This window comes from Onychostruthus taczanowskii, unplaced genomic scaffold (genome assembly GCF_017590055.1).
Source record: "Onychostruthus taczanowskii isolate IOZ18803 unplaced genomic scaffold, ASM1759005v1 scaffold83, whole genome shotgun sequence".
In the NCBI taxonomy this organism is placed as follows: Eukaryota; Metazoa; Chordata; class Aves; order Passeriformes; family Passeridae; genus Onychostruthus; species Onychostruthus taczanowskii.
In genome coordinates, this window is record NW_024506221.1 from 2201812 (window position 1) to 2226968 (window position 25157).

General features: G+C 38.6%; 1 protein-coding gene across 1 annotated transcript; it reads left to right on the top strand.

Moving 5' to 3' along the window:
- The first annotated feature begins 634 nt into the window (after positions 1 to 634).
- On the top strand, positions 635 to 23189 carry EMB (embigin). Its single transcript, XM_041424619.1, has 10 exons — positions 635 to 859; positions 5681 to 5761; positions 8792 to 8866; positions 10993 to 11152; positions 12316 to 12404; positions 16212 to 16336; positions 17264 to 17540; positions 18215 to 18248; positions 19897 to 19964; positions 22514 to 23189. Exons 1-9 carry the CDS (start codon positions 775 to 777, stop codon positions 19931 to 19933), a joined length of 963 nt encoding a protein of 320 aa, XP_041280553.1. The 5' UTR covers positions 635 to 774; the 3' UTR covers positions 19934 to 19964; positions 22514 to 23189.
- Positions 23190 to 25157: the final 1968 nt, after the last annotated feature.

The window sequence follows — 25157 nt, forward strand, 5'->3', positions numbered from 1 at the left end:
TGGGCTTACTAGGTAAGCACACACGTATACAGAAAGAAAGTGTAAACAATTTCACTCAGCCATAATCAAAAACTTGAGGAGCTTTTGCTAGAAATTGTGCTCCCTAGTCACTGCTGTACAAGCAGCGGGAGACTTAGGGATGCAAAAGAGTCGCAGCTCCCATACAGTATAACCCAGCTGTCCTGGAGGCAGTGACCCTCGAAGCTGGGCTCTCCAGAAGATAACCAGCCGAAGGGCAGGGCCAGGCAGGCTCTGCCCGAGGCCATCTTCCCCGGGCAAGCCCTGCCGGACCCGTTTGCCACCGCCCGTCGCTCCTGCCCAGGTGGTCCCGCAGCCACCGCCCCTCTGGGCCAAAAACAAGTCCCGACCCTGTGCCTCACCTGTCCCGCCAGCCTCCCACCGCCCCGGGGGTCTCCTGGGCGGCCCGGGCGTCAGGGCCTCGGTCCAATTACCCACCGGTGCGCGCCCCCGCCCTTCCTCCGCCACTTAAAGCCCGGCGGGCCCGCTGCTGACCACATCCTCGCGCACAGGGGAGCGGCTGCGGCGCCAGCGCCTTCCCGGTGGTTTTTTTTTTTTTTTGGGTTTTTTTTTTTTTCGTCCCAGTGAATGTGGAGTAGCTGTGCTTTGCATGTGACCTCCATCGTTGCTGGAGTAGCCAGCTCGCCCGTAAAGCCGCTCTAACCCGCTTGAGGCTTCCTCAGGTGGTGTAGTCCGCGGGGTGCGGATCCGGGCCGAGCCAGGGGAGCACGGCGGAGTGAGCGCGGTGGGGGCACCATGCCCGCCACCTCCGGCCGCTGCCTGGTGCGCCTGCTGCTGCTGCTGCTGCTCTGTACCAGCCTCTCAGGCGGGAGCCTTGCAGGTAAATGGAAACTCTCCCCGGGCCGGGCTCCCTCCGCTGTCCGTGCCGGGAGGGCCGGAGCGAGGTGGACCAGAGCCCTGCCTGGGAGCAAAGGTCCTCCTTGCTCTGCAGCTTCCCCCCGGCTCTCGGGGGACGTAGCGCTGCCCCGGCACGGTGGCTGCCTTTCGACCTTGCCTGTGGGAGCAGCTGAGGCGTTTTCTCTTAGCGGCCCCTACCCTTCCTGGCGCCTCTGTCTCCCTCAGGAGATCGAGGTTCTCGTGGCACAGCGGGGATCCGCTCTCGCTCTCCCCCAGCAGCGACGTGGTGGACGGCCGCAGATAGGCAGAGCCACGTCGGCGATCAGCCGTCCCGTAGCCTCTGCACCTTCTCCCTTAGTAACGAAGGGTTTGTTACCTCAGAAGTGCAGGATTGGGAAGGTGTGGTGTTGTGTCTTGTTTCTGTCCTGTTCTTACTGTCTAAAACATTTAAATGAGAAAAACCCACAAAACAACCAGCCCACCCGCTCCCCGTCCAGATCGATAGATTACATTATTAAGGTATCAATGTGCCTAATGAATTATGAGGGGTGCTCCTTGGGATTTGTGTTTGCGTTTTTAAATGTAGCATTTAAAATCCATTAAGAAAGAGTGATGTGAGCTTTCTGGGCCCTGTTCCTCCTCTAGAGGCTTTCAGCAGTTCAGGAGCAGGCCAGTTCTTTCTCAGGAAATTTGATCTTATTTCTAAAACTAGTGGGGTTCTGGGTTTTTTTGCTTTTTTTTTAGGCATTGCAGATTAGTAGAAAATGGTTATAGCAGGAATTACCAGATTACTGGTGTTTGTTGTGCAGGGTGAGATTCTTGGTCTTGGCAGGGCCAAGAGTTTTGTCCCGTCTATGTGAGCATATACCTACTTGTAGGTGGACATCAATACTGTGACTTGAATTCATTGTGGTTTAGCTGCATTTTCAGTGTGTGAAATACAAGCAGTTATGTTTTCTTCTGCCCTCTGGTGCACTTCCTAGTACTGAGAAGACCAGTAGTGCTCCCTAGGTGATGGTACCTTCTGTAAAGCTTCTAGTAGTTTCACATAATGTGAAAGGAAACATACTTTGCGCTTCTCAAGTCTTGTTTGAAATGCATATTTAAGTGTGTACGCAGACAAAAATCTATTTTGTAGTTCTTAAGTCTTCTTTAAAATACTTGTGTATTTATGTACACACAGAACTTGAAATCCTTTCTAGCAGTTTACTTAATTGAGGAGTTTTTTGAGTGCAAATAGCCTGATGTTTGTAGGAATGTGTGAGTCAGCATGTGGCTAATTGCCATAAGATAGTAATTTTTGATAGCTGTTAATGGCAAAACCCATACCTGATGGTGGCCGAAGCAGTTTTAAGTTTATATAAAGCCATTGGTGAAATGATAGCCTCTCACAGGAAGAACGAATCAAACAGCAAAACCTTCTTTGTGTTTCCAAAAACTGTGCAAGTCTACCATCTTCTTAAAGTGGAAGGGTATTGTGGTTTACAGCGGATGTCAGAAATAAGCCACTAGCTTTAGTACTTTTCATCTGTATAGAGTAAAGGTGTTGTTTTCCAGACTTCTATTAAATGTTTTTTGCAGCTGTGTGAACTAGATAGGGAGGCATCATACTGTGACTTTGTGATGATTTAAATGAAAAAATGGTGGTTTACAGCTTTCGTGGATTATTAACTGTGTGTGAAGCTGGTTGAGCACAGGAACGCTCTACACAGCTGCAGCAAAAGGAAGTTCATGTCACCTGAAGGGAGAAAAACTTCAAAATGTTTTCCAGTGGAGTCCAGAAACTGTGTTTGTTTTGGAGATGTGAGGGTGCTTCATCCAAAAGAAATGCTTGCAGTAAAAGTAAGCAGAGGGAGCACTTGCACACAGGAACTGAATTGCAGAAAGGTGAATTGCATGATCTGCAGGCTGGTCAGGCAGATGCCACAAAAGCCCTATTAGATTTTTATTTTGAGATAATATCTCAAAGAAGATCTTTGTTGTTCTTATCTTAGTCATGTAACTGTTCAGTTAGTTGTTTTGGAAAAATCTAAACTGTTGCTTTTATTTTGCAATGAGTTAAGGGTAACTTCTAACCAAGTGTCAGAACACTGTTGTTTGGAGTTTGCTGCTTTGTTTAGGTTACCTTTGTGGTTGTCTGAATTTAGTTGCAGCAAGTACTGCCACATTGATTTAGGACAAACAGTCCCATTACATCTGATCTCTCACTTTCTGCTCCTGAAGAATTCAAGGAGCTATGAGTATAGAACACACCTCATTCCTTACAGACTGCTTTCAAGTTGGGTTTTTCTGGTTTGACCTGAGGGAGCAGCTTTTATCAGGGTATTTGGGAGTCCTTCATGTTGATTCTCTGATGTCTCTGGGACATGAGGAGGTTCTGTGCCTGGTTTTGGATGCTACTTGAATGCATGTGAACTTAAAAAGTATGTAATTTATATTAAGTTAAACAGTAAAATAAAGATGTTAAACTAAACCAAATTGTATTTCAGCCATTTCTTACTCAGCTGCTTTTCTGGCTGAAAGAGAGTGAGTAGATGAAGCCTGAAATTACCCTGGTAATAGTCAGCATGGTATATCCATAGTTCCTTGCCCCAAAATACTGACTGCCATGTGAAGCAGAAGTAATGTAGAAAACTAAATGCTTTATATCATATTCTTGCCTATTCCTTTTCTGCATGAAAATCAAGGAACTGAGACCTGTACAAGTGCCCATGCTATTGATTAAATGTAGTGCAGACCTACTCTAGGCTAAGGCATGCAGCCGTGACTCAGTTGTTCAAGAAGTTACTCCATGCGACTTCCTTACATCATTGCCTGGCTGGATGACACTGATGGTGCAGTGCTGGCCCATCTTGATCTCCAGTGCTATTCAGCAAGTACATATGAGAGGAACAGAGTGGTGCAATGTTATCTCTGTTTTGTGTAGTTTGACATGTGGACAGGTAAGGTGAAAGATATATAAGCAGGAGTGACAAAAGTAAGACTGCTTGACTTCTTTCACTTGATACATGAATTAAAGAAGAAAGCCAAGATGAGAACCCTGTTAGTATGCAAACCACATTGCAGGTTATCTGCCTTCATTGCAGCGAGATAACAGAGCTGCTGTGCAGCTTTGCACTGGCACCTTCTAAATTTATCGTCTTTGGGGATTTTAATTAATGTGCAGGTGATCCATGACATACTTAGAATGCCTCAAGATGCTGCAGATACAAAAATTCATGGACATCTTTCTTCAGTTGTGCTATGAATATCAGAAAAATAATAGCTCTCCCTGCTCAGTACTTCTGTGAGGCAGAGAATAAGACTCAGTCTTTTTACTGTTTGGTTCATAAGCCAGCACATTCTCAGAGCAGATCTTTTAAGTTCTTTTTTAAACTGAAGGGCTGGGAGGGAACAGGTAGCTATGGTACCAGTGGACTGATAAAAGAATGGGCTGCTCTTAAGAACCACTATTCTTAATTCTTTTAGTATCTTCTGACTACTGTGTTTTACTCTTGGTCCAAACTGGTTGAAGTATGATGGGCAGATTGAGAGTAGGTGGTGTAAGCCAGGCATGGCTGTGATGGAATAACTGTGTGCTGGAGGTGCCAGTGGAGAATCTATACGTTGTCTATGCCTATTGGTGCTGAAACAGGGTAAAAGTGTTAGTTGTAGGAAATGGCACAGTGCTGACTTCACCTTCTGCAGAAGGCATGTGATTCTCAAGTCTGAATGCACCTAAAATGTGATGGAGCTTTTCATTGTTCTCTTAAGAGTTCAACTGGATCCATATGGGTCCCTTCCAATTCAGGTTATTCTGTGATTCTTGTGATCTGTGCATGTTTGTTGCTTTCTTGGATGTACAGAAGAGTTCATGGTCCCAATTCCACCTCCCTGCCAACACTTTAATTACAAATGCAAAATACATGTCATTTCCTTGTGTGGCTGAATCACTTCCTCTGAGTGCTATGGCACTAGAATATGTCTTGGAATACCTTTGTATTGTGCAGATAGGTAGTACAAAATAAACACAAGCTCTGTCACTCAAAGGTGGAAATAAAGGAACGAGGACATGCTTCCATTCTTCTAAAACATCTAGATATCTTGATTTTCTTAAAAGAATGACACAGCTACTAACCAGGTCCTTTGCCTAGTCCATTGTTGGTTTTTTTTCCAGTCAAGAACACAAATCAGACTAGAGTCTTAAATGGTTCTTGTAAAAACTGTATCATAGGAGGAGGATCAGATTTGCAGTGGTACTGAGGAAAATTGGAAATAATTGTTAGTATTAGATGCTGAAGTTACTGTTTGATGCAGATGTATTTTCTCTTGTTTACTGTGGTGCTAGTGGAGCCAAAGGCGGTATGTTCATTGCTTGTTCATCACGCTAGATTTGTAAAGTTGTAATGAAGTTTGTACTCTATTGGAAAATCTGCTAATCTGTATTAAAAGTAATTGACCGATGTCAGTGGCATAAGTGGTGTTTTAAGCCAGTGGACAAAAAGGATGTGAGTACAGTTTAAAAAGTTGCTGGAACATTCTGAGGAGTGGCTTTGCCTGCCTGTAAGCTAACTGCAAGAAAATAACACTACACAGAAATTAGAGATCAAATAAATATTGCCTCAATTCTTTAATCTTCTCTTGCCTAAAGTGAGCTAAACAACTAACAAAAACCAATTATTGTGCATTTTTTAGTGTGTATGCTCAGAACTTGGGGAGAAAGGCTGAGGTGAGGACATTCTGCTGGGATTATTTTCATGAAGTAGCTTTTTCTAACTCAAAGTTTATTTAAACTTTCTCTGGTGTTTTGTTTGGTTTCTTTTAGATTCAGCTATGACAACGCAAGATTCCAATCAGACTTGGGTGAATTCTGTGACGAAGATGCAAGCTGGACATGAATCATCTGGTAAATCTTTTAGTTCAGTACACTTAAAACTATATAGTCCTTTTTCTTATTGATAATTCGTTTATTGTATAGAGTCAACATTTTCACACTTAAGTCTCTTGAAATAAGATAGTGACTTTTTGGAAGAAACAGAAGTAGATACAGCACCTAGGTCTTTTAAAGCCACTGCAAGAGCTTGAGTGTTGTAAGTATCTCCAGAACTGGAAAAAGCTATGCAGGTGCCAGTTTCATGATCTGTTGCCCTTAGGCATATACGCCTTAAAAGCAGGCAGTGACCCTGGAGGTTGGTCAGTGCCCAGCTAGTTCCCCTGCAGGGACATTGTGTTCTAGCTTTAAGCCATGATAATTTTTAATATGGGAGCTCCTTATGGCTGTGTGTTAGTGAAAGGTATAAAAAATGCCCTTGCATCGCTTCTGCTAGCACATTCTGCTAGCTTCATCTTTCTTAATTATGGCTGTGTCAGAACGGTCTGTTGTACCTTATACCTTAATTGCATTTTTAACAGGGAGCTGAGAATAAGTTCCAGGCAGGACAGGAAACCAATGCATGTTGGTTCTACTTCTCCTTTTTCCATAAAGATCAGAAAATCAGAATTTCAGCACTGTCCCAAAGCTCATGTTGATTAGTGCAAGTCAAACATGAGCTAAGTTATATTTCTATGTGAACTCAATTTCTGGCAAGTTATTTCACCTACAGGTTGGGGTTTTTAATGAGATAATGGTATTTATCTGGTGTTCATCTTTGGAGCCTTTTCGCACAATGTGAGAACTAGGAGTGCAGTAGCTAATAGATTGAATAACTCTACGTACATAAACACACATGGACATACAGGAAATATAGAAAATGTTTCATACAGTATGACCTCATCTGAATATTTTCCTTTGATATGTAAATTGAGCAAGAAAGTCAAAATGTGAAAATTCTGTTCGTTGCAAGACACTTTAAAGGCTGTCTAGTTTCTTATGGCTGGATCTACCATATGAACTAGCACTGGTGCCTTCTGAATGTCTCGTTGCAAGGGATTTCGGTGAAAAAGCAGGTGATGTGTGTACTGGACTGACATAAACTCAGCTGATCTGTGACAACCCTGGCATGCTGACTGAGTGTTTGTGTACACAGGCAGCCTAAGATCTGCCAGAACTTTTCACCATTGATATTATTTCCTGGGTAAACACTTGGACTAGTTTACTTCTCCACGGGGCAGAGACCAAGGCTTGTTGTGTTCTTGTCTAGAGCCAACAGGACTATTGTCTAGTGCTAAAGACAGCTTTGATTTCTCTGCTTAAAAGGCCATTTTGTACTATCAGTTAAGATTGACAACAATCTACTGTCAACAACAGGAAATGAAATAGCCTGAAGTTCTGTGCTTCCATACCAAACACCTTAATATACAGGTTTATTTTTCCTTAAACTGATTGAAGCTTGAGGGAAAGTATGAAAATGCAGATGTAATGAGCCAGGAGATGCTGTGAGCTTGAGAGGATGTTTTCTGAAACTGGCCAACAACTTGTAAAAGGCAGTGTACCTCTGCTTATACCTTTAGATGCAAACCACTAGCAGGGGCCTCCTTCAGCACAGCCACATCCTCTCAGCTGTAGCTCAGAGGCATTCATTTAAGATCTTTACCTGAGAGTTCAGTACTTTATGCAAGGGAAGAAAAGGAGTAGTTCTGATGAGATGTTGGCTTTCCGAGATGCTATTTCTACTTCACAGTGGTCAATTTGGTTACCCAGTGCATCTGTCAGTGGGAAGGTTAAAGGTGTAGCCCAGTTCCTCTATCTTCTCAATTGTGATTGGGAATCTTTACAATCCATAAACAGCAGATATAATCAAGCCCCTTTCTGTCTACGAAAACCAGAATAATTCTCTTACAATGCTGTGTGACTAGGCAGAATCAGTCTCTAACTACTGTTCGTATATTTTTGCAATGCATTATGAAATATTTGACAATGAAATTACTTTCCAAGCATGTGAAAGCATGTATAGTGTAAACATTTAGTGTATCTTTTGGGGTAGTGGTGAAATCTACCTCTTCCCTTTCATAACCTTATTTAAAAGAAGATTACTGTAGCTGGGCTACATCTGTAAGAGCTGCAGCTTATTAATTTGCTTTCTTTTTCCGTTCTTGAAACGCATGAGAACAAGTGATGGGAACAGACTGTGCTTAGAGTTGCTTTATCAAGCTTTGTAGAACTTTATAAAAGATCTCATACTCTCTGAAGGGTATGTGATCCACAGCCTCACCAAAAAGGAAGTTTGGTGACCATACACCTTGTAAATGTAAGTTTTCCTAACAAAAGGAGAAGAATATTTTTAGGTCAGCCATATGATGGTTAATGTTAGTATCCATTCTTTGTGGAAGGGCATTGCCTGCTCTGTATCAGAAGTTTTGAGAATCAGTGACGGTTTTTGACCATTTTGTAGTTGACCACATGGTGTTCTTGCCTCTGAATTCATTAAAGCAATGCTTAGATTAGATTGTTTACCTCTGAGTTCCTGGCTGTGTTGTTAGACTGTAGTAGCTTTGAGAATGGCAGCATTCTGTTGTTCTGGGTTTTTTTTGTTGGGTGAGTTTTGTTGGTTGGTTGGCTCGGGTTTTTAAATTTTTTCTTAAAGTTTTTTCTTACAGTTTTTCTAAAGCTTATTACTTTTTAAAGAACTATTTAAACATAGATGTAGTCCTGTATGTAAGCTATAGGTGATGTTTTCAGTCAAGCTGTAAAACCACGATGATGTTTTAGATACTGACCGTCGCAATTGCAGCATCACGATAAAGCTAGAAGCTGTTACCTAACAGTGTAATTTGTTATAACAGCAACCCCACAACACTGCTGCTTTAAGGTTACAGCTGCTAACACAGGTTTATAAAAGGATTGCCACTTGTCAGCACTTGGCAAGGTCCGTTTTCTCCTTTCAAGATTGTTGTAACTAATAATTGCCAAACCATATTGTGTGATTTTGTAATTATTTATATATTATTTATATAGGACAACCTAACTTTGTTTTCACCCAAACCTTGTTACATCCAGGTGCTGCCACACAAGAGCTCAAGCCTGGAAGCAAGCAGAGCACTGATGTCACAGAGTATGAGATAGTCCTACCTGGTGAGTATGTTACTTTTTGTCTTCCAGTTATTTTCTATTGAATGTGAGTACACACAAACTTTCATATGAGTTGTAGAAGCATCTAGAATGGCAAGTTCTTGATAAAGTAAGATGTTCACAGTGAGCATGAGATGAGCACAGTGAAAGGTAAGTACATTTTTGTTATTGTTAACTTCTCGGTTCTGGTAATAACTATTTCGCAGTGGAGAATTAGATTCCTATTTTTATTTTTATTAAAACTAAAAGAAAAACTAATTCATAATTCTTCCTCCAAATAAATTGAAACAATAGTTTTTTTGCACTAGTGAATCCACTTGGAGAGACCACATAAACTAGAGTACTTGCTGAACAGCAGGTGTTAGCTTAGCAACATTGCAGGAGTTGAAGTGTGGAGAACAGCAAAAATAAACCTGTTCCTAAAGTACCTATGAAACTCCCAGTTGCCAAACAATAGTCTAGAATTAATTCCTTGGATAGCTGAAGAAACTGATCTAAATGAACTATCTCTGGAAGATTTACAAAATACTGGTGTGATATTTTCAGGATGTAATTTTGCAGTATTTATGCTGCATTTTCTTTGAGCAGGAAACTTAAAGTACTGTCTGTTTCCTGTTCAGGTATCTGCACTCTTAGTACAGGGATGCCCCAGACATCAGTCTTGCTATTGGTTAATCTTCAACATCATCTGTTTTTGTTTCATTCATTAACATTTTAAAATCATTTCATAAGGGACAGGTACTGTTTTCAGCTTCTGTAATTAGTCTGACTGTGAAACTTCTGCTGCTGTGGAACCAATTCTAGTTATAAAATTACTTTGATCATAAACTACCCCAACAAGCTGAGTTACGCTTGGCTCATTTATTCAGCCTAATTGCCCTAATAAATGATTTTCAGCGACTAATGTTGCTCTGCAGTGGAAGACTGGGGTGTTGCACTTCTAAGTTTGTCTCCAGTTTGACAGATTAGAATTATTGTGGCTGGGACTCACAGTTCTGGATATGCTGTTCTTCAGATTGTACATGTCTCTGCCAGACCCAGTAAAGTTCACTTACTCTGGATCTTGTGCTATCAGTCCAGTGAGGCTTTGCTGCTGCATAGGTATGACTTACATTATGAAGTCATTGAGCTGTACCTTAAAGCTTCATTTTCTCTTGGAAGGAATGTGAGCTGTGCAATACACCTATAGTTTTTTGACCACCAAATACTACAGGGTGCATCTAGAATTGAATTGAGGCATGCATAAATTTTCTTAGAGTATTTAGATGACTAACCACACTGCTATCCAGAAGGCATGAATGAAAAGGCCAGTTATGAAACAAAATGTCAGTACTAATGGGTAAAACATCCAAAGTGTTTTCTAATAGAAGGCTGTTTCTATGGATCAGAATAGATATTTGCTGTTGATATCCACTTTTTGGATGTTCTTATTTTATGCTCATGAACCTATACTCATAAAAAGCAAAAAACTGACAGGTTTTTCTACTATACTGTAATATTTTCCCACTGTGATTCTACTGACTTGCCAGGAAGGCAAAGGTGGCCCTAAATGGGTTTGAAGAGGATTTGGTGTCAGTTTGGGTAACTGTAGGTATGAAAGGCCTGATACAGCTATGTTAAGGTTGCAGATTTTATCAACAGCTTACCTAGCAATAGGATATGCCTGTGATCTCACAGTATCCTAAAAATCTGCAATTGGCTAAGATCCGAATAGTTACAGATACTTATGTCTTAACTTTTCTTGACATTAATAAAATTTTCTATGTACATATTAAGTACTTAATATTTTTGGTTTGGATTAAATCACGTAAAAACTTAAGTCTGTCTCCTAAGTCTGTTTTGCTCTCAGTGATATGAGTATTTATGCTTCTATATTAGAGCCCTCTAGGAAATTTATCTACAAATTGGGAGCGTGTTATTTTTATAAAGGGGATATGTATTTTAACTCAGTTATTACTTAAGAAAATTGCTGTGAAACTCTGATTTTGCAGGGGCTTTTTTGGCCTGGAGAGTATAAAGAGCACCTGAGTCCACTTGTAATCCTGTATATGTAAATGCAGTCTCTGAAGTTCCTTCACTCAGAATAAGAAAACAGGTTTTTTCATTAAATGTTTTTAAACTTCTTATAGGTGTGTCTGAAAAAAATATCTCTTTGGCTAATCCAGCTAAAGTTGAACTTACATGCAGATTAGATGAGAAGTCAAATTTGAAAAATCCTCAAGTGACTTGGAAAAGAGGAAGTGAAACAATCAGTCACACCAGTAAAACTCAGAACAGCTGGACCATCCAGTAAGTAACATTCTTTACATTGTGATTTGCAGATTCTGATGAGTTACAATGTTATATACAGTTCCCTATACTAGTAATGTGTATACTGGAAAAGGGAGAAATGCAGAGATTAACATACTGAAGCTGTCAGAAAGGAGAAAGACTGCAGGTACCTCAAGCCTAAGAGGATGAGCTCGTGTTTTTCTTTAGTGCACATAAAACAAGGGGTTTTTTTAAAAAAAAAGAATATAGAATAACAAAACAGTTCCTTAAAGTCTGTTCAGTAAGTGAAATAGTAATCAGTCTGAGATTAGAATATTTTAGCAATTTCTCTTTTCACTCCCTCATTTTCCACATCCTCCTTTCCACCTCATTGCTGCTTTGCAAGAGTCTGGAAGGCATCAATGGTCATTTTCTTTCCTTCATAGGTAATAAACAGTATAAGTGAGATTTTCAGTAAAGATATTTTGAAAGTTTTCTTAAGTCATTCAGACCTCTGCAGAAACTCAAAAAGTGTTGTAAAAACCTTTCTGTAATCAATACAATTTTTGTTGTTCTTTAGAATTAGGCCAATTACACTGATTGGTCTCCATTTCATTTCTGTATAGCTTTAAGAGCAGCACTACTTAGATAAAATTTCTATTGTAGAAAATATGATAAGACTATAACTGTCACTTTCTTGATAATCCATATACACAGACACTTAAATCTTTTTCAAAGTGACAGTAAAATGTACAGTGTGCCAGTGGAGAAGATGCTGGACTTCATTAGATGAAAGCTCTTTAAAACTATTTATTTATTTAATTTAGTGTTGAAAAGATTACTTAAGTCATTTGTTCTTCCTAAAACCCTACATAGGATATGCTTCTTATTTCACATGGTGAACCCATGTCTAACTCAGTAATCTGTAGATAATGCTGCTTAAAGGTGTCCTGTCAGCATGCAGGGTAAAAATGTTGTTTATGATCCAAAGTGTGCTTGTGCTCTTCTGATTTCTTAAAAACATTATGCCATTTCTCCATTGCACTAAACCTGAATTGTAGTGTTTCAGTGGTGGTATCTTCTCTGCTCCATTACTAATTCTTACTGTTTTCTTTAGAATGTTAATTAGCAGTCACTTGTAGTGGTACAAAAACAAAATAGGAAAAAACCCCCACATCTGTGATTTTTTTTTTTCTTTTAAGACTGACCATCTCAGGGAGCAGCGAGCTGGGAAGTTACATTTGTATTCTGAAGGCTGAAAAAGAAGTCAGTGCTACGTTTCACTTGCATGGTAATTTAATTGATTTGTATTTATTTAAAATTTTTGTTTCAGCTGACCACTGCAAAGCTGTATTAATATTCTTTCTGGAGAGTATGGAAATTGCAATGTAATTTGATAAGTAATGGCTAATACAGTCAGGCTAAGTGAGAATAATTATAGCAGTAATTTCTGTAGCATGGATTGTAGAATTTTAAAAGACAAAAAGCCTTTAAAAAAATTCTAATAACCAAAACAGCATACAAGTCTGGTTTTTACCCTTGTTGACTAACTCATTTCCCCTTCCCTCTCCAGATATAAATACAGTTCACTTTCTGGGGAATGAGATTAAAGGATGGTGTCTCAGATAAATTTCCTCAAAAAGCAGAGCCAATAATTTGCAATTTGAGTCTGAGGTTAGATGTTAAAAGTGAAGTAGAGATTGGCAAAATGGAGGCAGGATTTTTAAAATTTTTTGTATTTCTGAAACACTACATTTTTGCTTTAGTGATTCTTATATCTGTAACACTATAAGAATAGTACTTAGATGAGCAATTAGTGTACTTCATTGAGCAGTATGAGTGGCCTTTCTTCTGTTTTGTTCTCTTCTCCAATAATGTTACCCTGGAAGTAGTAGGTGAAATTCACATGCATGGAAGATATGTGGAAATGATAATACAAGCTGCTGAGCTGATGAATATCTCTAGTGGGAGTTACTTCTTTCTCTATTCCTACTGTCCAAATTTTGCAAAGAGCAAGGCAAGCATCTTAAAGGCAGATATGGAGCCATTTTCCCTATATACAGGCTCTGAGAAAACCTAACTATTCAAATCATTACCTAAACTTAGCTAAGTTAAGCAGTGGGGCACCCTAATTCTTAAGCTGGAAGCTGCCTTTTTTCAGTGGGATATCCAGTAATAGCACTTGAGGAAACTCAAATGGGTTCAAATATCAACCACTGATACCGGCTTTCAGACCTTCAGCCAGGAGAGACTAGATTGCAGTGTTGAATAAAGACAAAGCTGTAGTTTATTCAGGCCTTTTAATCTCAAAAAAATAATTATGTATTTTTCTTGTCAGCACGTGCATAAGGTTTAGTCAAATAGCTGTCCAAGTTGGTGTAGATGGAAAAATGTCCAAGGAGAATTTTTTACAGAATTTTTTTTTGTAAGTATGCCATAACTATTACAGTAAGGGCAGCAATGACTCAATAGGAAAGTCATCTTTTCCAGAACAGTGCATAGGACTGGTTGATTTATTATAAGAAGATCAGAGAATTGCTGCCTGATAGTTGAATGCTGCCACTTCTGATGCCATAAAAAGTACTGGCTTTGATGCTTTTTAAGTTTAAGGCAAGAGTGAAGAAAATGGGAAAGAGAAGTTCTTGAATCTTCCAGTCAGTAATGCAGGGAGAACAATTTTCAAACTGAAGGATGAGTAATGTGTAATGTATAGACTCACTGGCTTAAGTCATCACTGCTGTAACTAACTGCAGTATCTTTTCCACAAGGCAGTTTGGGATTATTGCATGTGTTACCTCTCCTCTTCTTCCCCCCTGATTCCTGGCCTGGCATAACCCCTCAGATTTTGAGGAGTTATGTTTTTATGCAGGTTTGCAGAAAACAATGAGATATTTACAGGAAGTTCAAGTTAATACGCACAGAGGACATTAATGGGTGTTATAAAATATTGTGAAGTGCTGCTAGCTTCTAAAAGGGTAGTATAGATTAATTTCTTTGCCCCTTGTTTGGGATCCTTAAGCAGCGGTTGTGGTATGGGCACCATGAAATAGCTCTGATTTTTAACACTGTGTAGAAATCTGACTGATATGCAGTCTACATGCTGGTGCTGACACCTGTATGTTTGTTTCTTCAAAATTTGGCTTTCTGTGTGCAGCAGAATTTTGTCACCAAATTTGGTGTGATTCACTTGCAAAAATACCTGTCAAGCCTTGCATGTATTCAGGGATTAAGTGTTACAGAGCCGGATCCCAGAACTTGAAATGGATATTCATATCCTTAATCATGGCTAATGTGGTCACATATATTGCTGGCATGCTTATAGCTGACCTTTGTTACTCACCAGTGTGGCTGAATCTCTTTGACTGCCACATAAGCTTGTTGTGCTGGGTATACAGGGTTTTTTTATCCTAACCTGCTTGTGTCTCTTCTACTCTAAACTGCAAGGGAGATTGCAGCAGTAATTAGTGAGGTCATCCTCTTTAATGGCAGCAGAGAAAATACACTGCCAGTAGTCTTTAAAATTTTAGCACTTAATGATTAAAATACACACATTGAGAGAAGTTCACTAGTAAAGAGTCTTGATGTATGGTGTGGCAAATTCTGATACTGAAAACAAATTGGTTTCATAGGTATTTCTGTATTGGAAACATAAGTTTGAATACATGAGAAGCAGACTTCTTTGGGGAAAAAATAATTCGTGCTCACCAGTCAAGAACGGGTGAGGACAAGAAGAATCTTAGCTTGTATCAATTGTTCGTCGTGACTGCTGAAAGCAAATACTTGGCCTGTTTAGTCTAGTGTGATCAATATCTGTAGTATGTACTGGATCTGTACTTAAAAAGCAGAGCAAAAGAAACTTGAAGTAAAATTTCAAATGAGTGGATCTGAGGAAGACATTGGTAAACATCCTAATAAACAGGGAAAGGAAGCAAGAAATACATACTTCAGCACAATGCATTTGCTAAGCTCTAACAGTATTTGTAGGACAGTCTCAATATATTCAATAGCCTTTCTGGGCACATGCTTTTGGAAGTTTGTGGGGCACAAGCAGAGACAATTGCTAGGACAAGTAACTCTAAAGTTACACTGTCTTATTTCTTGTTGACTGTATTCTGTCCTCAGCAAGACTGGACTAAAAGTCCTTTTTATTGGCGTGCACCCAAAAGTCATTGCTTCAGCTCAGAAAATGTAGCAATGATATTTTATTAAAAATCCTTTCCTAGGATTTTTTCGTCCCGAGAGCTGAGGGCCTCAGGAAAGAAATGTAAACAATAACTATCTGCTGCTGTGGAATGCAACAGGTGCATTTTCTATTGGTTCATGTGGATTGTTTTCAATTGATGACCAGTCACAGCCACCTGTGTCAAGGCTGTGAGCAGTCACAGGATTTTGTTATACTTTCTATTCTATTCCTGTTCTTTGCAGCCTTCTGATTTTCTTTTCTCTCTGTTCTTTTAGTATAGTTTTTATGTAATATTTTAATATGATATGTAAGATAATAAATCAACCTTCTGAGAAAATGCAGTCAAGCCTCGTGTCTCCACACATGGGGTGTTGGCCTCAAAAAGAAAATGTTTAACTACAAATCTCTATCAATCTGCAGTTTTTTCTTAGTTACAGAAACATTCTCTGTGTACAACTTGTCAGATACCATTATGTAGTCACATTGTGACTGAAATAGACTTCTAGCAGTTTCTGCAGATAGAGTGAAATTGCAGGAAAATTATATGTTTGTTTCTAGTGTACTAGAACTGAAGCATGTAGCTTGCAGCTGCCAAGGAAGGAAAAGAGGAAATGGGCAAGAGTAGAAATCAGTCTGATTTTTTTTTAAATTTTTTCACTTGACGTTTGGTATTAATTGGCAACTTTCAAGATCACATAGCAACTGAAAACAGGATTCCACTTGTCTTCTGCACAGATGGTATATCTGAAATAGCTGCCCAAAACAACTTCTCATGTCACAAATGATAGAATCATGAGAGCTTTAAGTAGAAAAAGTAAATGGAGTGCTATAAATGAGTACCTAAATACATTCTTTGTAACACTAATGAAAACCTGTATCTCTCACTTGATGATTTTTTTTTCTCCTTTTTCTTAGTACCAGCCATTGAAGGAAGAGAAAAACCCATAATTGCTTATATAGGTGATACAGCTGTAATGGTTTGTAAAACTGAGTATGATCCCAAGGCTTGGATGTGGTACATGACCAATGGAACTGAGCTGGTAAGATCTCCCTCTGTTGGGCAGGCAAAACAGTGTGACAGAAAAAAAAGTACAGATACTTCATACTTCACTGCAAGCTCTACAAATTCTATTTCCATTACCTTTAGCAGACATCTTTATGGAAATGGAAAAAAAATCTGTAATATTTACAAGTATGTATTGTTACAGGGATGTAGTTTTTTGATCTGGTTTATATGTTTTTTTCAAAAAGATCCTGCCATACTCCCAAGTAAGGTGAGTCTTGAGAGACTTGTTTTTACTGTATTTATTCTGGTTATACTACTCAAATCTTGATATTGTATACAAAAATAATCTTACAATGGGACATGCTTTCAAGTGTAAAATGTTGTAGGACCCTTTACTTACTCCAGGTACAAGTAATTCTTGTAGGTCATAGCCTTGTGACCTATCTAGAAAGCACAGCTTCCTATCTTTCAGCCCTTTTCTGAGGCCAACACTGTCAACTGAGAGAAGGTAAAGAGATCTGTCTCCTTTATATGGCTGGAGACTAGCACTGGCCTTTTTAAGAGTTACCAGTATATTTCCAGGTGAAGGAGACCTCCCACTTCCTTGAAAGTGCATGTTTTGTGCTGTGGTGAAACCCATGCATTAGATCTGGCAGCCAAGGATGCCTTTGTCATTGGAGAGTCAATAGAGCCCAAGGTGCCTTTTATCTCTTCTTAAATAAGCTAAAACAGGTCAGACAGTTTGCCCACTGAAACTTTGTATTTTCTTCCATTGAGTTTAGAAAGAATTAGGATGTCCAGCTAAAATATACCCTTCTCTTTAATGTGGGGTAATCGTGCTTCATGAATACCTTTTGTTCGTAACTCGCTGTACGTATCTATACAGAACTGAAAGTTGATGATACTGTTGGATTAAACACATCCTCATTACATTATTAAGATTTGCAATGTATTTTTTTAGGTTCCCATTGATAAGATTTTGCCTATGGACAAGTTTGAAATTAATAGACAATCTGCCAGTGTAAACCGTTTGGAGATACACAAGCTCACCATGGAAGATAGTGGTGAATATTGGTGTGAAGCCGCTTTTGAATTAGCGGGCAGTAAAGCAAGGTTTGAAGTTAGAGTTCTGTCCATTGCAGAACCTCTCAAACCCTTTATAGCAGTTGTGGCTGAAGTCGCTATTCTTGTAACTACTATTGCCCTCTATGAGATGTATTCGAAAAGGAAGGCAAAAGGTAAGCTTTGGTGGGGGGTTTTTTGGTTGGTCAGTTTGGGTGTTTAAAATTAATTTCTAGCTTTCTGTTGAAATTAGAGCCAAAGGTAGAAAAGTAAGACCTATAGTGCAGCATATATTAAGTTTGAGCCATTTTCACATCTGTATTTCTGAAAATTCTTTAATCTAAAACACTGCAATGAAAAGAGCTTTCACTAAGCAATACTTATAACAGTTTTGATAGAGTCTTGGGATTTTTTTTTCCCTTACAATACAGACAATTTTGAGGCTATAATTTTTGGGGGAGTGATTAGGAATGGAAGCAATTCTTAGTAGCCTTGATAGGAGAAGTTTCTTTAAAACATTTAGTAAGAAGGAGAAATGTGTGTGTCTAATAGATACATAAATGCATGTTATGTATATTTTGAAATACAGACACTTGTAAACCTGTAAATATAAAAGATGATTTGTATTAAAATCAGACTAATAAAACCTTATGAAAATAAGATTTTTCACCACTTTGGAGGTAACTCCCTTGAACAGATAAACAAGGTAATTTGAAATACATATTTAAGAAAACTAACAAAATAAAATAACGTTTTGTTCTGATTAAGCAATTACTAAATGTACTAAACAAGAAATTTTCTATTGTTTATTAAATGGATACTGCTATATAGTACTTCTTTTTTTCTGCAGGAGGTGAAAAAGAGTTTGACCAAATTGAGCAACTGTAAGCAAAAAAGTTCCTGTACTCTAGTTCATTATTTGTTCTTATGTGTATTTGTGTTGTACAAAATTATACCTTGTTGTTGATCGCATTGGTAAGGGGGATGGTGGTCAGTGTGAAAGAACAGTTTATTTTTTTTCCTTAAGAATTCCTGATTCCAGAGTGAGCAGAGCTCTATTTTCTGCCTGGAACTTGATTTTGAAATGATGATTGGGGGTTTTCTTTAGTCATTTTTTGTTTGTTTAGTGTTGGTTTTGGATTTTTGTTGTTTCTTTTTGTGAGAGCACCATGTGTCCTCATTATAAGCTCATTCCAGAAGACTGTAACTGCATAGAAATAATTTCCAGGTGAAAGTGTATCAGAAGTGGCTCTGATTTTTTTTTTTTCTTTTTCCAAAGTGTATTGGTCCATATTAACATAGATTTATCTACTTGGCATGTAGTCAAAGCCCTAACTCTCATATCTAAGCCTGTAGTTGCTGGGGTGTTGGGAGCTGGCATTTTTGGCTGTTTCGGCAGCTAACTCCAGCCTCTCAGGAGACTTCACACTGTGGTGGTAGCTTGGTCTTCCTGGGCTGCACTGCTGTAACCAAAGGAGCAGATGTAGGCACTTCTGTTGCTGTTCTGCTGTTCCAGGCTCTGTGCTCCCATGCTGGCTCCCCTGTCCTTGGGATCATACATTTCTTCAGGCTTGCTTGCTTAAGTATGCTATACTTGTCTTTCTGCCTGCCCTCTGAAGCCTGGTTCCCTTATCTAACCTGTTTACCTCTTAAGAGGAAAGTTGCCTAACAGGTCATTTTAGATGTGTCAAGTCTACTCTAGTTTTTGTTGTCTTGATCCCTTTTCTCCTGCTGTGTTTGTTTCACCTTTTCTTCTGACTCTTCTTTCTCTTTCCCTCTTTGATTTCTTTTCGGGTTTGTTTTTCTGCAGTGATACTTGTTTTCCTGTGTAGTATTCACTTTCTCATTCCTTTTTCAGTGCTGAAAATATATTTTGGTGCTTTTCCACTTGTCTGAAGGGATTTAAAGCTCTAATTAAATTACGGTATAAAGTGGGAGTATGTATTGGGAATATAGTATTCTATTATACTGTTGTATGTTTGGGGGTATGTCTTGAGTTGAAAATTGAAAAGTTGTCCTTATTGCACAGCCTGCTTCTCATAAACATGCTGAAAATACTAGTATGGTAACACAGAATAGCTCATTAAAATAACGTTTTTGTGAATGTGGGATGTGGTTCTGTACAGCTGCTTAATCTTTACTGTGTAATTCTTACATAAACACATGAGGAAAATTTATCTATGTACTTCCCTGACTCAAGAACTGAAAGTTACTTCAACTATTGGCTGTTTAGAAGATCGATTTGTGTACCAGAGAGTGGCTCCAAAGGAACATGTCTGGTCTGTTATGTCAGGGGATGACTAATACAACTGTATTTGGTTGATGAGGCTGTAATTAAATGTCACATCCAGCAGTGTATTTAGGTGGGAGCCTAGTGAATCACAAACTTTTTTTTAGCAAGAGAACTTTTAATTTAAGTCTTTCTTGTGATGCACAGCATAATAGCTAGTTGCAGTTATTCCAGAAGGAGACTGGGAATGATTGTGCTGTCTTACTGTTCAGTTTTGGAATTTACCTTTTTTTTTCTTGTAGTAAATCAGAAGACAACGTAACTAAGGGACAAAATTAGTTCTGTGCAGAGAAGGAGGGTTCCTTTAAAGGTAAGAGATGAAAGAGACTAGAGTTGACCTTTCTCTTGAGCAGCCTAATACTAGGACAAAAAAAGTCTGCTTTACCATCCCAATCTTTTTTTTTTTTTTAATGCAGGAGCAGCATAGCAATTAAGTAATTGTTTAGGTAAAGTAAGATACAGTTGAACAAGAAATCAAGTCCAAATCATTTTAACTCAACTGTGTTGTCATTGTCATTGTGATTTACTAGTTCTGTTTAACCCATGCAGTCTTTAAAATGGGGTCCAGGTTAATCTGCTTAACCTGATCATGAATGCCAGGGTAGGTGCTGAAATGCATAAGAGGTACTGCTGTGTTCAAAATCCCACTCTTTCCAGCTGTATTTTGGGTGTCAAGTGAGTTTATGAAGAAAGGATCCTCCGTAATAGCACATGGGGAATATAGAAGTTCTGGAGAGATGTAGAGGAGTCTGGGAAAGAAGACTGGGCTCAATGATAGTGATTGAAAGGACTAGTTGTAGAATAAGGAACCAGAGTGTGAGTACCCTTGTTGCTGGTGGCAGGCACAGTCCTGGGAGGGGATCGGCTGTGAGCATGGCAGTAAATAAAACAGGGACAGGTATGACTGGAGTGCTCAAAAATCAGTTTAGTGAAGGAAAAATAAAAGGCGTGCTAACAATAAATGCACAACAAAAACATAACTGTACGCACTGCAGAGAGCTACTCCAGAGGGCCATAGAACGAGGCAAGCCACAGAGGGCAGGGAACCAATGAATAAAGAGAAACAGAAACCATACCTTACATGGAACACAAGACTAACCAATCAGAAGGCAAGGTTCATAACATAGCCTAATATGGAACAACTTAATTGCATAACTGCTCCCATCAGTCCTTTCTTGTCACCATAACTTCAGGGGAATTCCTGGGGTCTATGATATACGCTTCCAGGGCAGGGCCCTGGTAGGCTCACAGGCCTCCCCCAGTTTGTAGTCTTGTGAAAGCTATATAATGAATTTCCTGATTTTCTGCCTTCTTCACAGTCTGATTATAGGCTGTTTCTACTTGCACCACCTGGAAATGCTTGTCAGAGTAGTCTTTTAGCTGAGGACCAGTCCTACACACACTTGCTTCTCTTCTGCATCTGGCACCTCAACCTCTGATCTGTAGATGAGAGGTGTGAATGACTTTGCATTCATGTTGCTGTTGGTTCGTTCTCACCACGAGCCATCTATCTGACTAAAGATTGTTGCCATACCAAAGAACAGAAGGAAACAAGTCAGGTAGAGCTGCATAAAGAGAGTAACAACTCAAAATGATCCAGAACAAATACTTTCCAAGATTATGTGGTCTTTGTTCCTCTTAGGTTTAACCCCACCTGGCACATCAGCCCCATGTGGCCACTTGCTTTTACTTTCTGGTGGTATGGGGGAGGGAATCAGATGAGTAAAAATGGGTGAGCTTAGGGAATGAGATGCAGATAGCTTGACAGAAGAAAGCAAAAGCTGAATACAGAAACAAAGGAAAATTCATTCACTCTCATGGGCAGGAGGATGTTCAGCTGTCTCCAGGAAAGAAGGGCTTCAGCATGTTTGAACATGTGTAATAGCTGCTTGAGTTAATCAGGAAAACAAATGCTGTGACTCTGAATGTGTGTCCCCTTCCCCATTTCTCCTCCTTCCCCCAGCTTTGCCTGCTGAGCTTGATGCCCTATGGGGTGGAGAATGCTGTGATCAGCTGGGGCAGGTGTCTGGCTGTGTCACTTCCCAACTCCTTGTATTTCCCCAGCCTCCTTGCTGGCAAGGGAGAGGACAAGGCCTTGTGACAGTGTAAACACTTAAGAGCAATACCTAAAACATTACTGTGCTGTCAGCGCTGTTTCCAGCACAGATCCAAACCTAGCCCTATACCATGTGGTATGAAAAAAATTATTCCAGTCAAAACCAGCACGCAAGGGTTTCTCTTATGTTGACTTTGAGGTTCCATTCTTACAAAGTTCTTTTGACACATAGCACTGAGTCAATAAATAAAGATTCTTCTTTGAGAATCACCTGCTTTGTGTTCATACACAGTGTCAAAAGTTTTAATGTCTTAACCTGATAAAGTCCAGTTGCTCTCCATAGCTCCCTGAAAATAGGTTGTAGTAAGGTGGAGATCGTCTCTTTGTTCAAGTAACAAGTGGTGGTACAGAAGGAAATATCAAGTTGTATCAGGGAAGGTTTAGTTTGGATATTAGGAAAGATTTATTCACTGATGGGGTGGTCAGGCACTGCAACAGGTTGCTCAGGGAAATGATGGAATCCTCAACCCTGGGCATGCTCAGAAGGTGTATGGATGTGGTACTTAGGGTTACGGTTTTCTGCTAAGTATGGTGGTGCTAAGTTAATGGTTGGATTTGGTGGTCTTAGAGGTCTTTTCTAACCTAAAGGATTTTATGATTTGATTTGCAAATTGGATCATTAAAAATTTGATATATTGATTAGAATGAGGTTTATTTTTAAATAAATATGGGAAAATACTAAGCAGTGAAATAACAGAATTTGTGTTATAATGAAATGTGTTTATTCTTTTTTATTGCAGGAGATTTAAGCCAACAGAAGTGAAAATTATCACAAAGCTTCAGAAGATGTATGCAGCTACTTAAACTTCACTGTGTTTTGAAGTAAAATTCTCTACATTTGAGAAATAAGATGCTTTTAAAATAGCTCTGAAACTACTCCTTTTACACCGATGAAATATGATATATTGTATTTAGAAGTTTATCTATAACATTTTAGTGATAGCAGGGTTTTTCTTATGTGATTAGGCTTGCTGTTGGTTTATGATTATATGTTTGATTTTTACCTCCCAAATTGGAACTAGCATTGTATTCACTGAAAAAATGGTCAATATAAAGTAGGCATATTATCTGAGTGTTATAAAACTGGATATATACAATGAAAAAAGTATTTACACCAGAGAAAATGCCTTTTACTCGCTGTTGAAGCAAATGTGATGCAGCTGTTTTTACCAAAGAAGTGGTGAAAGGGGAATCTTTATCAGGGCTTCAGTGAAACATTGAGAGAGTTGTGATTTGCTCTTGAGTAGTAAAATGTCTTCATTCCAACTTGTCTTAGCTTCATTCTCAGTTCTGCTATATTGTAGTTCTTAGTAGGCTAAACATTTAGATGCCGTACAGCTCAGATATTTCAGAGTTCATGACGTATTGGGGATACAGTACCTTCTCAGACTAAAACTGCAATAATTCCTTATGCTTGAAAAAATTGCTGCGCTCTCTGCGGCTGCAAAACAAGTTTGGTTATTATAATTGATATGGAGTGCTGAATTTTCAGGTATACCCCTATATATGTTTCTGATCATACATACTGTCTAGTTGGTACTGCTGCTTTTTTCAGCAAGCTGTTTCTTAAACTCCTTGCAAAGCACAGAGTGGGTCGAGCAGCTAAAATTTTCAGGATAATACGATGAAGCAGCATGAATACTACTACTACTCTTACACAAAAAAATTAACACTGCTGTTAATGATTTACAGTATTGTTTTAGAAGAGTGAGTTGTCATAATACTGTTCAGTTACCATTATGCATTCAGCAATTGAAAATGTTTAGCTAATAAGAAAACGGTTGTATCAGTTGCCTTTGCTTGAAATAATTAAAGCTTCCATTTTGAGAGGAAGTAAAGTCTTCAGAAAATGATCTTTTCTCCATAAAAATGTAAGGAAAAAGGCAGCATTTGCAGACTCCATGAGAAAGTGAAAGAAGAAAAAAAATACACTGAACATCTTTGTACTGGTCATTTTTCTTTGAACATAAAGGTAGAAAAAAATGGATAAGACAATTTGAATTCCCTTTCTTGATTTTTTTTTCCTATTTTATTGTCATTATGGGTTTGAAAAATATCAGAAATCCTAGCTTTGGCTGTTTTGTTGGAAATAGGAGATAAAACCCAGTCTGACAAGCTTTTTTGTTTTTCATAATTCATTTTCCAGTTTGAAGAATTACAAGTTAAGATCCAAATAAGACACAATGAGAAGTATTAAAGCAATGGGTGATTGACTGTAAGGAGTGGACACTGATAAAGATTCCCCTTTGCTTAGATACTGTGTTTATTGTATTTTGTCTCGGAGTTTCTATGCACTATTAAAACCAGAATGCATCTACAGTTTTTTATATTAATTTCTCATTGATATAATTGATGTTTTTATTGTATCAAGTAAATGTGGACAGTTTTAAAATTATTACTTCTGTAAACATAATTTGTAAATTATTTGGCACATTTTAGAGTTTGTAGTAATTTGTTTACTGTAGGTAGTTAAATAGTAAAAAAGGTAGTCTTACTTAGAGATCAAGAATTACATTCTGAATAAAGCAGCATTCATATATTTTGCAATGGAAATGAGGCCAGATGCTATCTGGAAAAAAACCTGCCAGTTAATCAGAAATATTAACAATCTTTCTGCCTTCCTATAGCATTCCTACCTGATCTTGCCGTTGGACTGTAAAGTCTTGGCTAACATAGGCAAGTTATACAGATGGATAGTTTTTGTGGCTTAGCAGGGAAAACCTGGATTAAGTGTGGATTTTAGAAGCAGCACATCTTAGATCTTTAAGGACTATATAAGCTTGGTCAGACTGGCTAAAGCCATAGTTTTGCATTGACGTGCCTGTAGCATGTTCTGCTTACTTTTTCTGAGGGGTTTGGTGTTTATTTTTAGGTTGATTAGTAGTTTTTCGTGATTATAAGAGGTTTTATTCTATGCATATTCTCCTAGGTTTAAAGCCCTTTTGGGCTGCCCTGTGGAGGGTAAGAACAAATAATATTAAATGGTAAATACTAAGTAATTGGCATAATTAATGGTCAACTTCAAAGGCATAAACTCCGCTTTTCTTGCTCTAAGTACCACAAGCAGCTCTGGAAATCTTGAAGTTTATCTTTTGAGAAGTATGTGTTGTTTATGTTCAAAACATTCCCACTGTAGTTGCTTTATGATCTTAGCATTGAATAGAACAAAACTTTGTAACTTTAAAAAACCTTAAAACTCTAGCCAGTGATTTATTATTTTTCATTTCATTCAAGCCAGGAGATACCAAATGATTCCAAATAAGATCCAAAAACAATTGTGAAATTTCTTTCAAACACCAGTTGGAGCTAAGTGTAATGATCCACAAAATTATAGTTTTAATAACAAAACATTAACAACAGACTTAACATTGGTAGACCGGATCTTAA

Bases quoted from the DNA above. Each gene is read 5' to 3' on its own strand.
- EMB (XM_041424619.1), top strand. From the start codon at position 775: ATGCCCGCCACCTCCGGCCGCTGCCTGGTGCGCCTGCTGCTGCTGCTG. The intron at 8,867-10,992 runs GTGAGTATGTTA...AACTTCTTATAG, and splicing joins GTATGAGATAGTCCTACCTG to GTGTGTCTGAAAAAAATATC. The intron at 17,541-18,214 runs GTAAGCTTTGGT...TTTTTTCTGCAG, and splicing joins TTCGAAAAGGAAGGCAAAAG to GAGGTGAAAAAGAGTTTGAC.